General features: G+C 40.4%; 2 protein-coding genes across 2 annotated transcripts; both read left to right on the forward strand.

Annotated features, from left to right (window-relative positions):
* The first annotated feature begins 17,854 nt into the window (after window positions 1-17,854).
* LOC138086129 (small ribosomal subunit protein uS10-like) lies at window positions 17,855-18,212 on the forward strand. Its single transcript, XM_068980919.1, is given in 2 exon segments — window positions 17,855-18,033; window positions 18,035-18,212. Coding segments are annotated over 2 exon segments (357 nt in total).
* A 4,599-nt stretch (window positions 18,213-22,811) lies between these two features.
* Window positions 22,812-25,115, forward strand: LOC138085348 (protocadherin beta-7-like). Its single transcript, XM_068979678.1, has one exon. The coding sequence runs from the start codon at window positions 22,812-22,814 to the stop codon at window positions 25,113-25,115; it is 2,304 nt and encodes a 767-aa protein (XP_068835779.1).
* The last annotated feature ends 537 nt before the right edge of the window (window positions 25,116-25,652 follow it).

A 25,652-nucleotide genomic window follows, 5' to 3' on the forward strand; every position in this document is an offset into this window, starting at 1 on the left:
TTTCCAAGGCAAGAATACTGGAGTGAGTTGCCATTTCCTTTGCCATACAATGTGTTTTTAAAAGATGATGTTTATCATTGTTTAGACATTTTATGTTTTAAATATTTGTCATACAACACTTCAATTTTTCCAAGTGTACTCATGTCTGACTGCCCAGAGATGATAACTTCTGAGCCTTTTAACTGTTTTTTTCCCCCATAATATTTGCTTCCATGTTTCTAAATAATATGGTGAAAAAATCCTTTTTCTCAATTTAAGTTTTAGATATTATCCATTTACTTCTAAGGAGCACACACACAAACTTGAACACTTCTACCACATCCTCTCTGATAACAATGTCATAATCTGTTTAAGTAGTGTTTAAATAATTACATAAATATCACTTATACCTGAACCTCATGTTACTGATATTTTTCTTAAGTTTATAAACTCCTAAGTTTATAATTGTCTCACTTTCCACTTTACTTACTTTTCTAGGTATATACTTTTAAGTTATCCCCATACTTTGTAAAGTCTAAAGCACCTCGTTATATTATTAAGTGCTTAAAAAAACCTCTCAGTTCCTTTTTTTTCCCATGGAGCCATCCTGGATCCCCCCGGGCTTGTGCTAGTTATACACTATGTGTTCTCTAGTCCTATTCCATGGCTGGGCAGTTTGGGACTTGTGCTATACTTTTTGTCCTAGGAAATAACTTTAATCTCTCTCCTTAGTTTGATTTCATTTTCTGCATTTTTATGACTTCCTCTTTATTGGTTTCTTTCCCTACATTCCTGAAAAATATTTGGTGATAAACTTACTGAGAACTTGAACATCTGAAAATTTTGGATGCAGTAGATTCAAATGATTTACTGATTTCAGTGAATGTGGAATTACAGGTTAGGAATTATTTGCTGCTAGCATTTTGAAGTGGAGAAGGCAACGGCAACCCACTCCAGTACTCTTGCCTGGAAAATCTCATGAACAGAGGAACCTGGTAGGCTGCAGTCCATGGGGTTACAAGGAGTCGGACACGACTGAGCGACTTCACTTTCACTTTTCACTTTCATGCACTGGAGAAGGAAATGGCAACCCACTCCAGTGTTCTTGCCTGGAGAATCCTAGGGATGGTGGAGCCTGGTGGGCTGCTGTCTATGGGGTCTCATAGAGTTGGACATGACTGACGTGACTTAGCAGCAGCAGCAGCATTTTGAAGGCATTGCTTTGTTTTCTAATCTCTTGTGTTGAGGAATTCAACATTTTCATTACCCATTTTTTTCTAAGATCTATTTTTTCTAGATCCCTGGTTCTCAGCTGGGGCAATTTTGCCACCCAGCAACATTTGGTAATATATGGAACCATTTTTGATTGGCACAATTGGAGGAGATGGTGCTACTGGCATCTAGTTGGTAGAGGCCGGGGATGTTGCTAAACATTCTACAATGCATGGGACAGCCCCCCTGCACATAAGGAATTATATGGCCCCCAAAGGCCAATAGTACTGAGGCTAAGAAAGCTTGTTAAAGATGAAATTAAGTCATTATATATTACCTCCATTTTTATAGAATTTCTTAACTATGTAGTGTCATAGTGTAAGAATTTTGTCATTTACTGTGATAATTCTTCAGTGAGATCTGTCAATCTTGTGACATTCTTTAGACTAGGACAGGATTTGGGATGTGTGTGTGTATAATTTAAAAAATTATTTCCTCTACTCAGTGTCCTTGTTTACTGGTTCTCTAAATCCTTTTAGTTATATAGTGACCTCCTTGGTTGATATTCAGTTTTCCTTAATGTTTCTCTATTTACTGCCTTTTGTCTTCATTTCCCTGGATTCTAAGAATTTTCTCAACCTATTTTTTTATTCAGTTTTTAAAAATTTATTTAATCGGAATCTAATTACTTTACAATATTGTGGTGGTTTTTCCCATACGTTGACATGAATCGGCCTCGGGTGTACATGTGTCCCCATCCTGAACCCTCTCCCACCTCCTTCCCCATCCTGTCCCTCAGGGTTGTCCCAGTGCACTGGCTTTGAGTGCCCTGTTTCATGCATCCAGTGTGGACTGGTCATCTATTTCACGTATGGTAATATACATGTTTCAAAGCTATTCTCTCAAATCATCCCACCCTTGCCTTCTCCCACAGAGTCCAAAAGTCTGTTCTTTATATCTGTGTCTCTCTTGCTGTCTTGCACATAGGGTCATTGTTACCATCTTTCTAAATTCCATATACAATGTGTTAATATACTGTATTGATGTTTTTCTTTCTGACTTCCTTTATTCTGTATAATAGGCTCCAGTTTCATCCACCTCATTAGAACTGATTCAAATGTGTTTTTTTTAATACCTGAGTAATATTCCATTGTATATGTACCACAGCTTTCTTATCCATTCATCTGCCAATGGACATTTACATTGCTTCCATGTCCTGGCTATTGTAAACAGTGCTGCGATGAACATTGGGGTACACGTCTCTTTCAATTCTGATTTCCTCAGTTTGTGTGCCTAGCAGTGGGATCATATGGCAGTTCTACTTCCAGTTTTTTAAGGAATCTCCACACTGTTTTCCACAGTGGCTATACTAGTTTCCATTTCCACCAACAGTGTAAGAGGGTTCCCTTTTCTCCACCCCTTCTCCAGCATTTATTCTTTGTAGAGTTTTTGATACCAGCCATTCTGAGCAGCGTCTCAACCTAATTTTTAACCCTTCAGATTGAGTTTTGTTGTTTTTGTTCAGTCACTCAGGATTGTATGACTCTTTGCAATGCCAAGGACTGCAGCATTCCAGGCTTCCCTGTCCTTCACTATCTCCCAGAGCTTGCTCAAATTCATACCCATTAAGTTGGTAATGCCATCCAACAATCTCATCCTCTGTCACCCCTTCTCTTGTTGCCTTCAATTTTTCGCAGCATCAGGGTATTTTCCAGCAAGTCAGCTCTTTGTATCAGGTAGCCAGCCAAAGTATTGGCGCTTCAGCATCAGTCCTTCCAGTGATTATTCAGGGTTGACTCCCTTTAGCATTGACAGGTTTGATCTCCTTGAAGTCCAAGGGACTCTCAAGAGTCTTCTCTGACACCACAGTTCAAAAGCATCACTTCTTTGGTGATCAGTCTTCTTTATGGTACAACTCTCACACCAATAGACGAGTACTGGAAAAACCATAGCTTTGACTAGACGGATCTTTGGTAGCAAAGTAATGTCTCTGCTTTTTAAATATGCTGTATAGGTTCGTTGGTCATAGTTTTTCTTCCAAGGAGCAAGCATCTTACAATTTCATGGCTGCAGTCACCATCTCCAGTGACTTTGGAGCCCAATGAAATAAAGTCTGTCACAGTTTCCATCATTTCCCCATCTATTTGCCATGAAATGATGGGACTACATGCCATGATCTTTGTTTTTACAATGTTGAGTTATAAGCCAGGTTTTTGACTCTCCTCTTTCACTTTCCTTTGTGTGTGTGTGTGTGTGTGTGTGTAACAAAGTTTTATTAAAGTATAAAGGAGATAGAGAAAGCTTCTGACATAGGCATCAGAAGGGGGCAGAAAGAGTACCCCCTGGTAGTCTTTAGCTGGATATTATATAGTCACCAGCAGTCTGTTAATGAAAGAAAGGAGTGTCTCAAAACTTAGAATGGCACCAGGCCCCTCACCCATAAGATGTATAACCACAGAGCAAGGCTCCTCACTTGCTTCACGCAGGGCATGTCATTCCTTTACACAACCACACCATAGAGTTAGTAAAGCACAGCAGAAAACATGTTCGCTAAGAGACAAAGAACTAGAGCTCCAAGCATCCTTACCTTGTCCTGAAGGATCCCGGACGAGCCCCCAAGATGAAAGGTTGTTGTTGAATTACGACGCCGGGATTCTTGGCCCCCGGAGGAGAATAATTCAATCCGGGGCCAGAGACGAGGCTTGATAGCTCAGAGCTTTTGTGTAACAAAGTTTTACTAAAGTATAAAGGAGATAGAGAAAGCTTCTGACATAGGCATCAGAAGGGGGTAGAAAGAGTACCCCTCCTCTTTCACTTTCATCAGGAGGCTCCTTAGTTCTTCTTCACTTCCTGCCATAAGGGTGGTATCCTTTGCATGTCTGAGGTTATTGATATTTCTCCCAGCAATCTGGTTTCCAGCTTGTGCTTCATCGAGCCCGGCATTTCACATGATGTTCTCTGCATATAAGTTAAATAAGCAGGGTGATAATATACAGCCTTGACATACTCCTTTCCCAATTTGGAACCAGTCTGTTGTTCCATGTCCCATTCTGTTGTTTCTTGACCTGCACACAGATTTCTCAGGAGGCAGGAAAGGGGATCTGGTTTTCCCATCTCTTTAAGAATTTTCCAGAGTTTGCTGTGATCCACACAAAGGCTTTAGCATAGTCAATAAAGCAGAAATAGATGTTTTTTCTGAAACTCTCTTGCTTTTCCTATGATCCAACAGATGTTGGCAATTTGATCTCTGGTCCATCTGCCTTCTCTAAATCCAGCTTGAACATCTGGAAGTTCTTGGTTCACATACTGTTGAAGCCTTGCTTGGAGAATTTTGAGCATTACTTTGCTAGTGTGTGAGATGAGTGCAACTGTGCAGTAGTTGGAACATTTTTGGCACTGCCTTTCTTTGGGATTGAATGAAAACTGACCTCTCCCAGTCCTGTAGCCACTGCTGAGTTTTCCAAATTTGTTGGCATATTCAGTGCAGCACTTTCACAGCATCCTTTTTCAGGATTTGAAATAGCTCAACTGGAATTCCATCACCTCCACTAGCTTTGTTTGTAGTGATGCTTCCTAAGGCCCACTTGACTTCACACTCTAAGATGTCTAGCTGTAGGTTAGTGATCACACCATCGTGGTTATCTGGGTCATTAAGTTCTTTTTGTATAGTTTTTCTGTGTATTCTTGCCACCTCTTCTTAATATCTTCTGCTTCTGTTAGGTCTATACCATTCCTTTATTGTGCCCATCTTTGCATGAAATGTTTCCTTGGTATCTCTTATTTTCTTGAAGAGATCTCTAGTCTTTCCCACTCTATTATTTTCCTCTGTTTCTTTGCATCGATCACTTAGGAAGGCTGTCTTATCTCTCCTTGCTATTCTTTGGAATTCTGCATTCAGATGGGTATAGCTTTCCATTTCATCTTTGCCTTTCACTTCTCTTCTTTTCTCAGCTATTTGTAAGGCCGCCTCAGACAACCATTTTGCCTTTTTGCATCTTTTTCTTGGGGAGGTCTTGCTCACTGCCTCCTGTACTGTGTCATGAACTTCCGTCCATAGTTCTTCAGCTACTATGTCTATGAGATCTAATCCCTTGAAGATATTTCTCACTTCCACTGTATAAACATAAGGGATTTGATTTAGGTCATACCTGAATGGTCTAGTGGTTTTCCCTACTTTATTCAATTTAAGTCTGAATTTGGCAATAAGGAGTTCATTACCTGAGCCGCAGTCAGCTCTCGGTCTTATTTTTGCTTACTGTATAGAGATTCTCCATCTTCAGCTGCAAAGAATATAGTCAGTGTGATTTCAGTACTGACCATCTGGTGATGTCCATGTGTAGAGTCATCGCTTGTGTTTTGGAAGAGGGTGTTTGCTATGACCAATGCATTCTCTTGGCAAAACTCTGTTAGCCTTTACCCTGCTTCATGTTGTACTCCAAAGCCAAACTTCCCTGTTACTCCAGGTATCTCTTGACTTCCTACTTCTGCATTCCAGTCCCCTATAACGAAAAGGACATCATTTTTTTGGTGTTAGTCCTAGAAGGGCTTGTAGGTCTTTTACAATCGTTCAGTTCAGTTCAGTTCAGTCGCTCAGTCATGTCCGACTCTTTGAGACCCCATGAATCGCAGCACGCCAGGCCTCCCTGTCCATCACCATCTCCTGGAGTTCACTCAAACTCACGTCCATCGAGTCAGTGATGCCATCCAGCCATCTCATCCTCTGTCATCCCCTTCTCCTCCTGCCCTCAATCCCTCCCAGCATCAGAGTCTTTTCCAATGAGTCAACTCTTCGCATGAAGTGGCCAAAGTACTGGAGTTTCAGCTTTAGCATCATTCCTTCCAATGAACACCCAGGGTTGATCTCCTTTAGAATGGACTGGTTGGATCTCCTTGCAGTCCAAGGGACTCTCAAGAGTCTTCTCCAACACCACAGTTCAAAAGCATCAATTCTTCAGCGCTCAGCTTTCTTCACAGTCCAACTCTCACATCCATACATGACCACTGGAAAAACCATAGCCTTGACTAGACGGACCTTTGTTGGCAATGTAACGTCTCTGCTTTTCAATATGCTATCTAGATTGGTCATAACTTTCCTTCCAAGGAGTAAGCATCTTTTAATTTCATGGCTGCAGTCACCATCTGCAGTGATTTTGGAGCCACTGTTTCCCCTGTTTCCCCATCTGTTTCCCATGAAGTGATGGGACCGGATGCCATGATCTTCATTTTCTGAATATTGAGGTTTAAGCCAACTTTTTCACTCTCGTCTTTCCCTTTCATCAAGAGGCTTTTTAGTTCCTCTTCACTTTCTGCCATAAGGGTGGTGTCATCTGCATATCTGAGGTTATTGATATTTCTCCTGGCAATCTTGATTCCAGCTTGTGCTTCTTCCAGCCCAGTGTTTCTCATGATGTACTCTGCATATAAGTTAAATAATCAGGCTGATAATATACAGCCTTAACGTACTCCTTTTCCTGTCTGGAACCAGTCTGTCTAATTCCAGAACATTTTCACATTTTCATTACCCTGAAAAGAAGCCTGGTACCCATTAACAGTCACTTGCTCTTCAACTGCTAATCAACTTTTTGTCTCTATGGATTCTTCTATTCTAGATATTTCATATAAATTGAATCATATAATATGTAGCCATTTAGATCTGTCTTCTCTCAATTTGCATAATGTTTCCATGTTGTGGCATATATTGGTATTTCATTCCTTTTTATGGCCAAATAATCTATATTAACATGGTATTGATGTCCCACATTTTACCAGCTTATGGACAGTGGGGTTTGTTTCCACATTAGTGCTATTATGAATATCACTGCTATGAACATTCATGTTCAAGTTTTTTGTGGACATATGTTTGATCCTCTTGAGTATATACCTAGAATTAGAATTGCTAGGTCATACATACAGCAACTGTTTAACTTTTTAAGGAATTGCCAAACTGCTTTCCAAGGTAACTGTACCATTTTTCATTCCCAGTGATAGTGTAGGAGGATTCCAGTTTCTCCTCACCAGCACTTGTTATTTTCTGTTTGATTATAGCCATCCTAGATGGTATGAAGTATATCTCACTGTGGTTTGATCTGCATGTCTCAGATAGCTAATTTTGTTGAGCATCTTTTCATTTGATTATTTGACCATTTGAATATCTTCCTGGAGAAATACCTATTCAAATTCTTTTTACATTTTAAAATAGGATTTTGGTCTTTCTGTTGTTGAGTTGGAATAGTATCTGGATACTACACCCGTATCAGACATATGATTTACAAATATGTTCTCCCATTATGTGATTTGTCTTTTAAATGTATTGATAGTGTACTTTGAAGTACAAGAGTTTTATAAAATTTTAATGAACCGAAATTTATTTATTTTTCCTTTGGTTGCTTATGTTTTTGGTATCATGCCTAAGAAATCACTGCCTAATGTAAGGTCATGAAGATTTACACCTATATTTTCCTGTAAGAGTATTATAGTTTTAGCCCTTACATTTAGGCCTTTATCCATCAATGGCAGCCTTTTATTGTATCACACCAACTTGGTCTTATATCTCTGAAGATATTAAGTTTTAAAATTTTATCTTCTGATCCTAGCATTTCACTTTCCTTTAGAATTATTAATACTTTTAACCTCTTTGTCTTTGGTCTCTAGCCTCATTTTAGAGACTCTCCTTTATATGTATTATGCTGCTCGGCTGTTTGTTTTTTTCATGAGACACTAAACAGCTGATTAAGCGTGGCATGTTTGGGTGGGACTAATTGAGTGGTTGATCTCACCTTAGGATAATGAAATAGAAAACAACATTTGGCTTGGGGACCAAAAGTTAGTATTTGTAAATCTCTTTTCTTGGGCCTATGTTATTTTCTACAGAAAAATTCAACAAGAATGGGGGTAGTGGTGGAAGGTGTTATGAAGATATCACTCAGCACTAAGAGCTCCTTGGTTGGAACTGGGGTCCTAATCAGTATGTAGAATTTCTTTAATTCTCTTCTTAATAAGGTCTCAGCCCTACCCTTAGTGTGCTAGCATCCCTTGGTCCAGCCAAGCCTGTATAATAACATCTACAAATAGTGTACCTCCCATTTTCTGCCACTGAGAGAAAAAGGGAGGCACCTTTCTTCACTGTCAACCTCTCCTTGGATCCTCAATATGAATTATTACTTTGGCTGGATTTGATGTTCTTCTTACAAATCCTACCCACCTGCAGATGTACCCCCACTTTCTACTCTTATTTGGCAACAGTAAAAAAGTGAAATCTGTCCATAACCAATTGTCTGTATACTTAGCATCTTCCAAAATTTTTAGTGACTTTTCTCCCCTCCTCTTTACTCTTCTCCTATACTTTTTGTCTTCATATGTTCATTTATGTTAAATCTTTGCTCTCTATTGCTTAAATGAAGTTTCAAGGGTGAATTGAGATGAACTGGTATGTTCAAACTGGAATGAAATGCAGTGCTTACTGTCAGTTATTTTATCCAGCTTCCTCAGTCCTGAATTATTTATGTTCAGCTCTTGCTTAACATATTTATGCATCAGCTCTTGATCTGCTGGATTTCATCAGGTATAATCCTTTAAAGAAGAGTTTATAGGCGCTGTATTTCTTGAATTATGATATGCTTGAGAAGTATTATTTAGCTGGGTATAAAATTAAATCCCAAAGAAAGGCAATGCCAAAAATGTTCAAACTACCACACAATTGCACTCATCTCACACACTAGCAAAGTAACGCTCAAAATTCTCCAAGTGAGGCTTCAACGGTATGTGAACTGAGAACTTCCAGATGTTGAAGCTGGATTTAGAGATGGCACAGGAACCAGAGTTCAAATTGCCACCATCCATGGGATCATAAAAAAAGCAAGAGAGTTCCAGGAAAACATCTATTTCTGCTTTATTGACAATGCCACAGCCTTTGACTGTGTGGATTACAGCAAACTGTGGAAAATTCTTAAAGAGATGGGAAAACCAGATCTCCTTTCCTGCCTCCTGAGAAATCTGTGTGCACGTCAACAAACAACAGTTAGAATGGGACATGGAACAACAGACTGGTTCCAAATTGGGAAAGGAATATGTCAAGGCTGTATATTATCACCCTACTTATTTAATTTATATGCAGAATACATCATGCAAAAGGCCAGGCTGGATGAAGCACAAGCTGGAATTCAGATTGTTGGGAGAAATATCAATAACCTCAGACATGCAGAGGATACCACCCTTATGGCAGAAAGTAAAGAGGAACTAAGGAGCCTCCTGATGAAAGTGAAAGAGGAGAGTGAAAAAGCTGGCCTAAAACTCAAAATTCAGAAAACTAACATCATTGCATCCAGTCCCATCATTTCATGGCAAATAGATGGGGAAACAATGTAAACAGTGAGAAATTTTATTTTCTTGGGCTCCAAAATCACTGGAGATGGTGACTGAAGCCAAGAAATTAAAAGACACTTGCTCCTTGGAAGAAAAGCTATGACAGCCAACCTAGACAGCATATTAAAAAGCAGAGACACTACTTTGCTGACAAAGGTCCATCTAATCAATGCTATGGTTTTTCCAGTAGTCATGTATGGATGTGAAAGTTGGACCATAAAGAAATCTGGGTGCTGAAGAATTGATGCTTTTGAACTGTAGTATTGTAGAAGACTCTTGGGAGTCCCTGGGATTACAAGGAGATCAAACCAGTCAATCCTAAAGGAAATTAGTCCTGAATATTCATTTGAAAAGACCCTGATGCTGGGTAAGATTAAAGGCAGGAGAAGGGGACGACAGAGGATGGGATGGTTGGATGGCATCACTGACTCAATGGACAGGAGTTTGAGCAAGCTCTGGGAGTTGGTGATGGACAGGAATGCCTGGCATACTTGCAGTCTGTGGGCTCACAAAGAGTCAGATATGACTGAGCAAGTGAACTGAACTGAGCTGAATATTGTTCAGTCAACTTTCTTTTCTTCAGAGATTTCTCGATACCAAATACTATATTAACCCTATCAAAGTTTCTCAGTTCATCTATACATTGACTGAATTTCATCTTTAAGTAGTTTTGTTTTTGTAAGTAATCATGAATGTTAATGCAATCTTTTAGAAATTCTTTCCTGTTTTCCACATTGTTATCTTTGTACTAGAACAGCTTGGCTAGGTAGAACATTCAGTTTAGTTGCTCAGTTGTGTCCAACTCTTTGAGACCCCATGAATCGCAGCACACCAGGCCTCCCTGTCTACCACCATCTCCCAGAGTTCACTCAAACTCACATCCATCAAGTCAGTGATGCCATCCAGCCATCTCATCCTCTGTCATCCCCTTCTCCTCCCGCCCCCAATCTCTCGCAGCATCAGAGTCTTTTCCAATGAGTCAACTCTTCACATGAGGTGGCCAAAGTACTGGAGTTTCAGCTTTAGCATCATTCCTTCCAAAGAACACCCAGGGCTGATCTCCTTTAGAATGGGCTGGTTGGATCTCCTTGCAGTCCAAGGGACTCTCAAGAGTCTTCTCCAACACCACAGTTCAAAAGCATCAATTCTTCAGCGCTTAGCTTTCTTCACAGTCCAATTCTCACATCCATACATGACCACAGGAAAAACCATAGCCTTTACTAGACGGACCTTTGTTGGCAATGTAATGTCTCTGCTTTTGAATATGCTATCTAGGTTGATCATAACTTTCCTTCCAAGGAGTAAGCATCTTTTAATTTCATGGCTGCAGTCACCATCTGCAGTGATTTTGGAGCCACTGTTTCCACTGTTTCCCCATCTATTTCCCATGAAGTGATGGGACCAGATGCCATGATCTTCATTTTCTGAATGTTGAGGTTTAAGCCAACTTTTTCACTCTCGTCTTTCCCTTTCATCAAGAGGCTTTTTAGTTCCTCTTCACTTTCTGCCATAAGGGTGGTGTCATCTGTATATCTGAGGTTATTGATATTTCTCCCGGCAATCTTGATTCCTGCTTGTGCTTCTTCCACTCCAGCATTTCTCATGATGTCCTCTGCATATAAGTTAAATAAGCAGGGTGACAATATACAGCCTTGACGTACTCCTTTTCCTATTTGGAACCATTCTGTTGTTTCATGTCCAATTCTACATTATTGAGCCATAATTTGTTTCTCTCAGAAGCCTCCAGACATTTCCATCGTGTTCTGGTATAAATGCTGATGAGGAGTCTGAAGGCTCTTTTCTTCACCTATATATAATTTGCTTTCTATCCTTGAAATTAATTATCAGATTATATCCTAATTTGGATAATTTTTGTACTACCTTCCCTGAAACTCAGGGACCCTTTCAATCTTTTTCAAACTGTTCTGTGAAGATACTTTGAAGTTTGTCACTTATTTGTATATGGTAGTTATAAATGGTTTTTAAATCAGATAGTTCCCACATATGAAGTTTGTATGGGTCTTTTTCTCCTGTATTGTTTCTGATTCTTCTTATTCATTTTGTCTTTATGTGAATTATATGGTTGGCTGCCGCTGAAAATTTATTTGTAGGGTATTCCTCAAAGCCTTGTTTGCATGTTCCATCTTTCAAAAATAATTTTCATTTGTTCTAGCCAGGATGCTGCTGCTGTTGCTAAGTCGCTTCAGTCGTGTCCAACTCTGTGCGACCCCATAGACGGCAGCCCACCAGGCTCCCCTGTCCCTGGGATTCTCCAGGCAAGAACACTGGAGTAGGTTTCCATTTCCTTCTTCAGTGCATCAAAGTGAAACGTGAAAGTGAAGTTGCTCAGTCGTGTCTGACTCTTAGCGACCCCATGGACTGCAGCACACCAGGCTCCTCCGTCCATGGATTTTCCAGGCAAGAGTACTGGAGTGGTGTGCCATTGCCTTCTCTGCTAGCCAGGATAGAAACACTATAAATAAGGGACTATCACAAGCCAAGTTATATCTTAATGTTTCTTGCAACTCAACCTACGCAGATTTAAAGTACAAACACACGAGGCCCAATTTGTAGCTACAATTTCCAGGCATGTTTTCTTTTTTCTTCCACTCTACTTAACACCAGAGAGCCAATAGAGGAAGCAGGTTTAGATTTTTTTGGCATTTACACTGTGTTTATGTTGTGGACCTGTGGGGTCACTTGAAATAGGAAATATCTTCAAATAACATTGCTGCACATTTGGCTGGCCCTGAGACTTGATTTATATTTCTTTGATCTTACATTGCTTCAAATCAAAGCCCAAAGGAAAATGTTTTCAAATGCCCTGAGAGAATAATAAGTTTTGATATACTGTTTACAGGTGCCTCTATTACATGCATCCATCAAAAATGACTGTTTTCACCTCTTTAATATTTTAAGTGAATTTTTTTTTCATTTTTTTGGCCAGACTGTGTGGTTTGCAGGATCTTAGTTCCCTGACCAGGGATCCAACCTTAGGCCCTCAGTAGTGGATGCAGAGGGTCCTAACCACTGGACCAGCAGGGAATTTGCTAAAGTAATTATTTAAAAGTCTTATCTATCACTTTTTATTGTTTTCCACAGGAGGGTCATCTGAATTATCTATTACCATCTGTTTCAGGAATAAAAGCTCTGCCTAATGTCTTTTCAATTTGAAGATTCAATTTTTCCATCATTTCAATAACATATTAGGCTATTTTTATTTTGATTCCATTGTATCCAGTGCTCCATTCATTGCATATTCTGGCCAGTCAAATCAATGATCTCCCTTCCCCACTAAATTATAATCTCCTCATGGAGAGAGCTCTTTTTCTATTGTGTTTAGAAAAATACATACTGAAGTAAATATGGATGAATAAGTATTGAATAAATTAATGAATAAATTTCAACCTATTTTATCATCTGTATAAATTTTAAAACTATAACAAAATATTATATTTCTTTTTATAAAATGCTTATATATTATTTGTACTATTTGATGCTTACGTCATTCACCTAACTATATATCATTTAGAATATATGAGCCGGGGACTTCCCTGGTGACCTAGTATTTAAGACTTTGTCCTTCCACTACAGAGGGTGTGGGTTCCATCTGCCATATGCCACACAAGGCAGTCAAAAAAAGTGAGCCAATTATCTTTTTAAATGTATGTGATGTTGAGTCTTATTTATTCACAGATAATGAAACTTTAAAACTAATTTTTATCTGTTGTGTTGCATGTGAGGGAAGAAAGTGTTTTATAATTCACTTTTAGACCATGCTCTCTTTTGTAGAAATATAGACATTAAATATAGTAAACACTTTCATCCCTAGTCTCTCAGGAGTGTACTCATAATTTTTTATTCTTCCCTATTCTTAAACCAAGATGTGTTAGGTTTAGAGAATAGTGCCATAACTGGTTAATGAGTTTATATTTTTCATCTTTTCCTTTACAAACTAATTAAGAAGCTCCTATCCCTTATAATTTGAGTGAAGGTATAAAACTGAATTATTCTAAGTTCAAAGCAAAAACAAAACAAAAATCAGAAACCACTCTATGTACATCTAACTGAAGTAAAAAAACTATATTTGATATATGGAATTAGTTGCTTACAAAATCAGAACTGGACAAGCAGAAGTGAAAGTCAGCACTGAATTCCTGGTTTTGAAGGCATACTACCATTACTGCCTAACTGCTGCTATTGCTACTATTCAAACTGTTACTGCCACAAAGGCCTCTCTTCTCCCACCTCCAAAATTGGTGACTACACAGTGGAACATATCTGGCTGCCACAGTGGCCTCCAGTTCCCCCATGAAACTGATGGCTGGGCAAAGAAACACTGACTCGGCTGCAAGCACTCATATCTTTCTGATCTGTTGGCTAACAGCAATGACAGTGGGAAGATGACCTTTGCCTGTCTTCAAAGCTCATGTGAAGGCATTTCACTGGTAAATCCTAGTATACATCCAGAATAATAATTCAGAGCAGTATGTGAAATGGAGTTTTAAACTTTGCAGACCCTAAATTTTTTTTAAGTTAGGTAGGTGTTGCAAGAGGGCATCAGAGGGCAGACACACTGAAACCATACTCACAGAAAACTAGTCAATCTAATCACACTAGGACCACAGCCTTGTCTAACTCAGTGAAACCAAGCCATGCCTGTGGGGCAACCCAAGATGGGCGGGTCATGGTGGAGAGGTCTGACAGAATGTGGTCCACTGGAGAAGGGAATGGCAAGCCACTTCAGTATTCTTGCCTTGAGAAACCCATGAACAGTATGAAAAGGCAAAATGATAGGATACCAAAAGAGGAACTCCCCAGGTCATTAGGTGCCCAATATGCTACTGGAGATCAGTGGAGAAATAACTCCAGAAAGAATGAAGGGATGGAGCCAAAGCAAAAATAATACCCAGTTGTGGATATGACTGGTGATAGAAGCAAGATCTGATGCTGTAAAGAGCAATATTGCACAGGAACCTGGAATGTCAGGTCCATGAATCAAGGCAAATTGGAAGTGGTCAAACAAGAAATGGCAAGGGTGAATGTCGACATTCTAGGAATCAGCGAACTAAAATGGACTGGAATGGGTGAATTTAACTCAGATGACCATTATATCTACTACTGCGGGCAGGAATCCCTCAGAAGAAATGGAGTAGCCATGGATGCAATCTCAAAAACGACAGAATGATCTCTGTTCATCTCCAAGGCAAATCATTCAATATCACAGTAATCCAAGTCTATGCCCCAACCAGTAATGCTAAAGAAACTGAAGTTGAATGGTTCTATGAAGACCTACAAGACCTTTTAGAACTAACACCCAAAAAAGATGTCCTTTTCATTATAGGGGACTGGAATGCAAAAGTAGGAAGTCAAGAAACACCTGGAGTAACAGGCAAATTTGGCCTTGGAATGCGGAATGAAGCAGGGCAAAGACTAATACAGTTTTGCCAAGAAAATGCACTGGTCATAGCAAACACCCTCTTACAACACAAGAGAAGACTCTACACATGGCCATCACCAGATGGTCGACACCAAAATCAGATTGATTATATTCTTTGCAGCCAAAGATGGAGAAGCTCTATACAGTCAACAAAAACAAGACCAGGAGCTGACTGTGGCTCAGATCATGAACTCCTTATTACCAGATTCAGACTCAAATTGAAGAAAGTAGGGAAAACCGCTAGACCATTCAGGTATGACCTAAATCAAATCCCTTATGATTATACAGTGGAAGTGAGAAATAGATTTAAGGGGCTAGATCTGATAGAGTGCCTGATGAACTATGGAATGAGGTTCGTGACATTGTACAGGAGATAGGGATCAAGACCATCCCCATGGAAAAGAAATGCAAAAAAGCAAAATGGCTGTCTGGGGAGGCCTTACAAATAGCTGTGAAAAGAAGAGAGGCGAAAAGCAAAGAAGAAAAGGAACGATATAAGCATCTGAATGCAGAGTTCCAAAGAATAGCAAGAAGAGATAAGAAAGCCTTCTTCAGCGATCAATGCAGAGAAATAGAGGAAAACAACAGAATGGGAAAGACTAGAGATCTCTTCAAGAAAATTAGAAATACCAAGGGAACATTTCATGCAAAGGACAGAAATGGTATGGACCTAACAGAAGCAGAAGATATTAAGAAGAGGTGGCAAGAATACACAGAAGAACTGCACAAAAAAGATCTTCACGACCCAGATAACCATGATGATGTGATCACTAATCTAGAGCCAGACATCTTGGAATGTGAAGTCAAGTGGGCCTTAGAAAGCATCACTACGAGCAAAGCTAGTGGATGTAATGGAATTCTAGTTGAGCTGTTTCAAATCCTGAAAGATGATGCTGTGAAAGTGCTGCACTGAATATGCCAGCAAATTTGGAAAACTCAGCAGTGGCCACAGGACTGGAAAAGGTCAGTTTTCATTCCAATCCCAAAGAAAGGCAATGATAAAGAATGCTCAAACTACCACACAATTGCACTCATCTCACATGCTAGTAAAGTAATGCTCAAAATTCTCCAAGCCACGCTTCAGTAATACATGAACCGTGAACTTCCTGATGTGCAAGCTGGTTTTAGAAAAGGCAGAGGAACCAGAGATCAAATTGCCAACATCCGCTGGATCATGGAAAAAGCAAGAGAGTTCCAGAAAAACATCTATTTCTGCTTTATTGACTATGCCAAAGCCTTTGTGTGGATCACAAGAAACTGTGGAAAATTCTGAGAGAGATGGGAATACCAGACCACTTAACCTGCCTCTTGAGAAATGTGTACGCAGGTCAGGAAGCAACAGAACTGGACATGGAACAACAGACTGGTTCCAAATAGGAAAAGGAGTACGTCAAGGCTGTATATTGTCACCCTGTTTATTTAACTTATATGCAGAGTACATCATGAGAAATGCTGGACTGGAAGAAACACAAGCTGGAATCAAGATTGCCAGGAGAAATATCAATAACCTCAGATATGCAGATGACACCACCCTTATGGCAGAAAGTGAAGAGGAGCTAAAAAGCCTCTTGATGAAAGTGAAAGAGGAGAGTGAAAAAGTTGGCTTAAAGCTCAACATTGAGAAAACGAAGATCATGGCATCCAGTCCCATCACTTCATGGGAAATAGATGGGGAAACAGTGGAAACAGTGTCAGACTTTGTTTTGGGGGGCTCCAAAATCACTGCAGATGGTGACTGCAGCCATGAAATTAAAAGATGCTTACTCCTTGGAAGAAAAGTTATGACCAACCTAGATAGTATATTCAAAAGCAGAGACATTACTTTGCCGACTAAGGTCCGTCTAGTCAAGGCTATGGTTTTTCCAGTGGTCATGTATGGATGTGAGAGTTGGAGTGTGAAGAAGGCTGAGTGCCGGAGAATTGATGCTTTTGAACTGTGGTGTTGGAGAAGACTCTTGAGAGTCCCTTGGACTGCAAGGAGATCCAACCAGTCCATTCTAAAGGAGATCAACCCTGGGATTTCTTTGGAAGGAATGATGCTAAAGCTGAAGCTCCAGTACTTTGGCCACCTCATGCGAAGAGTTGACTCACTGGAAAAGACTCTGATGCTGGGAGGGATGATTGGGGGCAGGAGGAGAAGGGGACAACCGAGGATGAGATGGTTGGATGGCATCACTGACTCAATGGATGATGACTTTGAGTGAACTCTGGGAGATGGTGATGGACAAAGAGGCCTGGTGTGCTGAGATTCATGGGGTCGCAAGAGTCAGACACGACTGAGCGACTGAAATGAACTGAACTGAACCATATGTGAAACAGATGACCTGTCCAAGTTCAATGCATGAAACAGGGTACTCAAAGCCACTGCACTGGGACAACCCAGAGGGAGGGGATGTGGAGGGGGTGGGAGGGGGGGTTCAGGATGGAGTGGAGGGGTGTTGCCAGGTTGAGGGCGGGGACATGTACACTCATGGCTGATTCATGTCAATGTATGGCCAAAACCACCATAATATTGTAAAGTAATTAGCCTCCAATTAAACTAAATAGATTAATTTTTTAAAAACCTTTATTAAAACTTTTTTCCAACGGGAAACCAAAGCAAAGCAAAAAAAAAAAAAATTGGAGAAAATGGCAAGTTTCTAAAAGCTGGAGGAAATTAGTTTCATCAACTGTCCTGTATAATGGATAAAAATATGCTCAAGCCAAGATACATCAGCATTTAATTTAAAAAGCTCAGGACAGCTCTTTGAGGAAGACGCGGTCGCCGCTGAAGCGGAGCTCCGTGCCACCGGCTTCTGCTTCTGACTCACCGCCGTTTGTTCTCGCCGAGGAACAAGTCGGTCAGGAAGTCGCGCCGCAGCCATGGCCTTTAAAGACACCGGCGAGACTCCCGTGGAGCCAGAGGTGGCCATTCACCGGATTAGGATCACCCTCACCAGCTGCAAAGTGAAGTCTCTGGAGAAGGTGTGTGCTGACCTGATTAGAGGCGCGAAGGAAAAGAATCTCAAAGCCAAATGACCAGTTCGGATGCCTACCAAGACTCAGAATAACCACAAGGAAAACTCCCTGTGGTGAAGGTTCTAAGACTTGGGATCGATTCCAAATGAGGATCCACATGCGACTCATTGACCTGCACAGCCCTTCTGAAATTGTCAAGAAGATCACTTCCATCAGTATTGAGCCAGGAGTCGAGGTGGAAGTCACCATTGCTGATGCCTAAATCAACCTTAATAAATCTATAATCAGTTGTTACAAAAAATAAAAAGCTTGGGACAATGATAAAATGCTACAGTAAGAACTAAAAATATAGGTCTCATATAGAAAATATAAAATAAAATTCACTTTAGACTTCATAACAAACACATTGGGTTAGGGAGCTCATGGACAAAATATTTCAAAATTTTGAAGAAAAATTATTTTCAACCTAAAACTCTATAATCAGTCAAATTTACACTCAATTTTGAGAGTAAAATAAAGATAATTTAATACACTCAAGGTCACAATAAAATTTAACTTTCATACAGCATTCTCTGGAAACTACTGGAAGGTAAATATCAAAATGAGAGAGTAATCTAAGAGAGAGGAAGTCAGAAGAAAGAGAAAAGATATGATCCATAGTAGAACAAGTGAAATGAGTCTCCATATAATGTTGAAGGATGATCCTAGGATGACTCTCATCTCCAGTATAGTGAACAACTAGTCCAGTTTAGAGCTCAAGAGGCAGATATTTCACAGGATATCATCAGCAAGTCCCCTGACATACCTTCAATCAGATGAAACAATTGGAGGATATGATCTCTTAAAGCTAGAGAATAAACCAAAAAAGAGAAAGAATAAAATCCTTGAAATGGGAAACCCAATCAGAAAAAAAAAGAAAATAAAATTCCAAGAATGACAGTAAAGGAGAGTTCCAGGATAAGAGGTGCGCAGCAAATGTAGAGAAAAACCACTCAATTTGAAGGAGAATTGATAGCTCAGGAGATAAGGTAATGACCACATGGAAAATTGAACTGAGAGGCAACCGGAAGTGTGAGAATAGATGACATATCTAAAGAAAACCAAGTAAATGAAAACACAAGGTAATCTTTAACTTCAAGGAATAAAAAGTAAAATGAAAAGATATAATGAGTACACAATGCTCCCAATGATGCTGCAAATGAAAGAAAGCATGAAAGGGCCTTTGAGATGTACAAGAGATAAAATCTAATCCAACATAAAAAGGAGTCAACTGATGTCTAAAACCAATTAATCAAAGTATAGTAGAATGTAAATTAAAGGCAGAAGAGACAAAGAGTTGAAAATGGCTGCTTATTGCTATAGTAATCAAAACAGTGTCTTATTGGCAGAAAAATAGACACACAGATCAATGGAACAAAATTGAGAGTCCAGAAATAAACTCACGCATATATTAATAATTAATCTGAGACAAAGGGGCAAAGAACATACAATGGAGAAAGGATAGTCTCATCAATAAGTGGTGCTGGTAAAACTGGATAGCCAAATGCAAAATGATGAAACTAGACCACTATCTTACACCATATACAAATATCAACTCAAGATGGATTAAAGGCTTGAGTATAAGACCTGAAGCCATAAAAAACTCTCACTAGAAAATATAGGCGATATGCTTTTCAATACTGTCTTACTAATTTCTTTCTGAATATGTCTCTTAAGGGAAACAAAAGCAAAAATAAACAAATGGTACTACTTCTAACTAAAACGCTTCTGCACAGCAAAGGAAACCATCAACAAAAGGACAATATATAGAATGGGAGAAGATATTTACAAATCATATATCCAATAACGAGTTAATGCCAATATATATAAAGAACTCATACAACTCAACAAAAACAAAGCAACCTAATTTAAAAATGAATGGAGGGGACTTACTGTATAGTCTGTGGAACTCTGCTCAGTATTATGCAGCAGTCTAGATGGGAGGGGAGTTTGGAGAATGGTATGGCTGAGTCCCTTCGCTATTCACTGGAAACTATCACAACATTGTTAATTGGCTATACCCCAATATAAATTTTAAAAATTCAAAGAAATGAACAGAGGGGGATTCCCTGGTGGTACAGTGGCTAAGACTCTGAACTCCCAGTGTAGGGGGCCCAGGTTTGATCCCTGGTCAGGAAACTAGATCCCACATGCTGTAATTGGGAGTTCACATGCCATAGTTAAGAGTCTGTATGCCACCACTGAAAGACCCCACATGCCACTACTAAAGATTCTGCATGCGACAACTAAGAGCTGATAAAGCCAAATAAATAAATAAATAAAAGTAAAATGAACATAGGATCTGAACATTTTTCCAAAGAAGACAAAAAGATGGTCAACAGCCACATGAAAAGATATTCAAGCATCACTCATTTTTAGAAAATGCAAATAAAAACCACAAGATATTACCTCACACCCATTAGAATGGCTCTTATCAAATAAGTCAAGAAATAACAAATTTTGGAGAGGGTGTGGACAAAAGGGAATCATACACTGTTCATGGGAATGTAAATTTTGGAGCCACTATAGAAAATAATAGGAAGATTCCTAAAAAAAAAAAAAAAAAAAAAAAAAGCTAAGAATAGAACTACCATATGATCCAGCTATTTCACTTCTGGATATTTACCTGAAGAAAATGAAAACACCAATTTATAAAGATATATGTACCCTATATTCACTGCAGCATTACTCAAAGTAGCAAAGATACGGAAATGTCCTAAGTGCCCATCGACAAACAAATGGACAAAGAAGATATGATACACACACACAGTGGAATGCTACTCAGCATAAAAAAGATGAAATCGTTTTATGTGCTACAACACACCTTGAGGATATTATCCTAAGTGAAATAAGTCAGGGGTAGAAAGACAAATACTGTATGATTTCACTCATGTGAAATATAAAAAAAAAAAAAGACAAACAAACACAAACACATAGCTATAGAGAACAGAGGAAAAGAATGGTCTTTTCCTCTAATGGTCATCAGAAGAAAAGAAGTGTAGGGGTAGGGCATAATGTGTAAGAGGGCCCACCTGTGTAAGCAAAAACTAAACTTGTGGTGAGCACACCATAGTGTACCCAGAAGTCAAAATACAGTGTACACATGAAACTTAATAAGGTTATAAACAAATATTAATTCAAAAAAGTCTCCTTATTGGGAAATGAACTAGGAAAATGAGAGAAAGTACAGAAAACTACCGTATTTTCTTCTAAACCTTTTAGTACTATTGATTTTGAATCAAGGTCATAGATTATTTTTAAAAGAGTGGATTTTAAAAGATCAGTAAAACAGAGTTCTTGCAAGTATCCTAAATAATAAAAAAGGAAATAAAATACTAAATATAATAAGAACACATATATAACTAAACATAAATTATGCAATGAAAATATAATACCAAAATGTTTGTAAATCCAGATAAATGGTTTTTAAAAATAAAATTACTTTAAACAGAAACAAAACTCATAGATTAATAACCAAAAGTAAAATGGAAAGATAGTCATAAATTTACCACCCAAATCCAAACCATTTAAAAGGCAAGTCATAATAAAGCATGTAGAAACAGATGATAATATGATTATAAAAACAATTGTTGCATAAAAATAGAAAGCTTCTAATCCATACTACAAAGCCAGAACAGTTTACTATCAAAGCCATATAAGCTAAACACACATATATGCACACACACACAACAGCATGAGCCAAAAAAATCCTAAAACAATGTTGGCTCATCAAATCTACCTGTGCATTAAAACAATATGTAATGGTTAAATGTCATTTAAATCAAGAACTCAATAATTAAAAAGCTAAAGAATAAAAGCACAGTTTCACAGATGTCAAAAATTACTCTAAAATATGAAAGAATAAGGAAAAATAAAATTTTTTTCATGGAGCATTTACCCCAAGTTGACATCAACCATCATAGTTAAAGATGAAATACTAGGAGCACTTCCACAGACAAGAGTGACACCTGCATGCTATTATTAATTTTAAGAGTATTCATCGCATACTCTTAGAATGCCTGTTATGTGAACACATACTTAAATCAGGTGAAGGGTAGAGGATGGGGTGGTAGACAGTGTTCCAAAAAATACTGTGGGAAAAGAGCAAAGGCCTTGAAACTGGAAGGGTTATTTAATTCATAAGAAACTGAAAAAAGGCCAGTTACTCTGCAGGGTGGACAGCATTATTAAGCAGTTTGCAAATAAACAAAAGGTCCTCAACCGATATTTGTTGACTTTGGGATGGAGACTTCATTGTCTTATATATTCTTTACTATAAATCTTAAACGTTAAAGAGATTTTCTTAGGATTAACTCCTGTATGGGAACCGGAGTTTAATTTTGTGTACATAAATTATAAGAAAACAGCTGATTTTTCTGCGAGTGCACTCAGAGAGAGGGAAACGATGTAAGAACTTACTAGGCGTACTATGGCTAGTTGAGAAAAAAGAAAATGAAATAAAACAGCAAAGAAACTTGGGGGTAAAAAAATCACTCCTACTTCAGTTCCTTTATTCCGCCATCTTTTTGTTCTAGTCTTAAAATCGGGAGTAACACCCACAAAACGCAAGGTGGCGCTGCAGGCTAAAAAGAGAAAAAAATTTTCGCATCAAGGATGCTGCGGATGCCAGCGTTTAGAGGAAAGCTGGCCAGACTGTAACAGTAGAGGAAAGGAAACTGTGGTAAGAGGAGTTGGGTAAAATAGGAATTCCTCCCTACAAGCATTGCTGTTATCCAGTTCATTTCTAACGATTCGATTGATGCCATTTCTGAGTTGCTTAAGAACGAGAGAAAGTGTTTTTGAAAGACTGGTTAAACGAAGAATGGACGCCAGAGTGGAATGTGCTGTGCAGCAAAGGCAAGTCCTCTTTCTTTGTGTATTTCTGGGAATGTCCTGGGCTGCTGAGGAACCGCTAATGTATTTTGTGGAGGAGGAAGCTGAGAGAGGCACCTTTCTGGCCAACCTAGCACATGACCTGGGGTTGGGGATGGAGGAACTATCAGCCAGGGAGCCTAGAATCATTTCAGACCAGAAAATAGGATTTTTACTACTCGATCCGCTTACAGGTGATTTATCTCTAAATGAGAAATTAGACCGAGAGGAACTGTGCGGCCTCAAAGAGCCTTGTGTGCTACCGTTCCAGCTGTTAATGGAAAAGCCTTTTGAGATTTTCCGTGCTAAATTATGGGTTAGAGATATCAATGATCATTCTCCAGTATTTCTGGATAGAGAGATTCCCTTGAAAATATTAGAAAGTACCACCCCAGGGGCGGCATTTCTTCTACAAAGTGCACAGGATTCAGATATAGGAACCAATAACGTGAGAAACTACACCATCAGCCCCAATGCCTATTTCCACATTAGTGTTCATAATGGTGCAGAGGGGATTATCTATCCTGAATTGGTCCTGGATAGACCGTTGGATCGAGAAGAGGTGCCTGAACTCAGTTTAATCCTCACCGCCTTGGATGGTGGCTCTCCAGTCAGATCCGGGACTACCCTGGTGCGCATCCTGGTTTGGGACACAAATGACAACGCGCCTGAATTTGTACAGCCTCTCTACAAGGTGCAGTTGTGTGAGGATAGCCCTGTGGGCTCTCTGGTTGTCACTGTCTCAGCTAGAGATTTAGATACGGGAAGTAATGGGGAAATAGTTTATGCATTTTTTTATGCTACTGAAAGAATTCTCAAAACATTTCAAATCAATCCAACATCCGGCAGTGTTTATCTCAGAGCTGAATTGAACTATGAGGTAATGCAAACTTACACATTAACTATTCAGGCCAAAGATGGCGGAGGACTTTCAGGAAAATGTACGGTGGTGGTTCAGGTAACAGATATAAACGACAATCCACCAGAACTGCTCATGTCATCACTTACTAGCCCAATTCAAGAAAATTCACTTGAAACAGTCGTAGCTGTTTTTAGGATTCGAGACAGAGATTCGGGGAACAATGCAAAGATGCTGTGTTCTATCCAAGACGATCTCCCCTTCGTCCTGAAGCCATCTGTAGAGAATTACTACACCTTGGTAACCGACAGTCCACTGGACAGAGAGGAAAGAGCCGAGTACAACGTCACCATCACGGTCACAGACATGGGAACCCCCAGACTGAAAACAGAGCACAACATAACCGTGCTGGTGTCCGACGTCAACGACAACGCCCCCGCCTTCACCCAGACCTCCTACACCCTGTGGGTCCGCGAGAACAACAGCCCCGCCCTGCACATCGGCAGCGTCAGCGCCACAGACACAGACGCCGGCGCCAACGCCCAGGTCACCTACTCGCTGCTGCCGTCCCCCGACTCGCCCGTGCCCCTCGCCTCCCTCGTGTCCATCAACCCCGACAACGGCCACCTCTTCGCCCTCACGTCCCTGGACTACGAAGCCCTGCGAGCCTTCGAGTTCCACGTGGGCGCCACCGACCGCGGCTCGCCGGCACTCAGCAGCCAGGCGCTGGTGCGCGTGCTCGTGGCGGACGCCAACGACAACGCGCCCTTCGTGCTCTACCCGCTGCAGAACGCCTCGGCGCCCTGCACCGAGCTGGTGCCCAGGGCGGCCGAGCCGGGCTACCTGGTGACCAAGGTGGTGGCGGTGGACGGCGACGCGGGCCAGAACGCCTGGCTGTCGTACCAGCTGCTCAAGGCCACGGAGCCCGGGCTGTTCGGCGTGTGGGCGCACAACGGCGAGGTGCGCACGGCGCGGCTGCTGAGCGAGCGCGACGCTCCCAAGCAGCGGCTGGTGGTGCTGGTCAAGGACAACGGCGAGCCGCCGCTGTCGGCCAGCGTCACGCTGCACGCGCTGCTGGTGGACGGCTTCTCGCAGCCCTACCTGCCGCCCCCGGAAGCGGAAGCGGCGGCCGCGGCGCCGGCCGACCCGCTCACCGTCTACCTGGTGGTGGCCTTGGCGTCGGTGTCGTCGCTCTTCCTCTTCTCGGTGCTGGTGTTCGTGGCGGTGCGGCTGTGCAGGAGGGGCGGGGCGGGCTCGGCGGGTCGCTGCCCGGTGCCCGAGGGCCACTTCCCGGGCCACCTGGTGGACGTCAGCGGCACGGGGACCCTGTCGCAGAGCTACCAGTACGAGGTGTGTCTGATGGGAGGCTATGGTACTGGCGAGTTCAAATTCTGAAGCCAATTCTCCGCAATCTCGCATCCCAGAGCATAGGCAGGGAAGTGGAAGAATAGCCCTCATATCGGAATGATTTGGGTCTGTGATAAAAAGGAAAACTACCGTTACTATATCTGTGAATATATTCCTGTTAAGAAATTTATCTCAATTTACCTGTAGAGGAGTGCTTTCACATCATTTCAGGGATTCCTAAGGTCAAAGAATGAATTTCTTCACACAGAAAAGGATTCACCTTTAGCCCTAAGAACACAAAGCATGGATTGTGTATTGTCATCTTTTGCCTCAATTATGCTTTGTGTGCAGTCTATTACATGACAAATCTTGTTTGAGACGTTCTAAATTGTAATTCACTGTCTTCAAATATTATTGCTACCTTTATTTTCTGAGTTGATTAGAGTGCTGTGTAAGTACCTAAATAAAAAAAAAACTGCAATATATATTTTGACATTTTCAATTTTAGAAATAAACCTATGATGGGAGGTATTTTAGAAATGAGCAAACTTACGTTCATAGAGTTTCTTTGAGTTCACAAAGGTC

This window comes from Capricornis sumatraensis, chromosome 9 (assembly GCF_032405125.1).
Source record: "Capricornis sumatraensis isolate serow.1 chromosome 9, serow.2, whole genome shotgun sequence".
NCBI lineage: Eukaryota > Metazoa > Chordata > Mammalia > Artiodactyla > Bovidae > Capricornis > Capricornis sumatraensis.

What these genes read in the sequence shown, in the direction of transcription:
- LOC138085348 (XM_068979678.1), top strand. Translation starts at nt 22,812, where the DNA reads ATGGACGCCAGAGTGGAATGTGCTGTGCAGCAAAGGCAAGTCCTCTTT.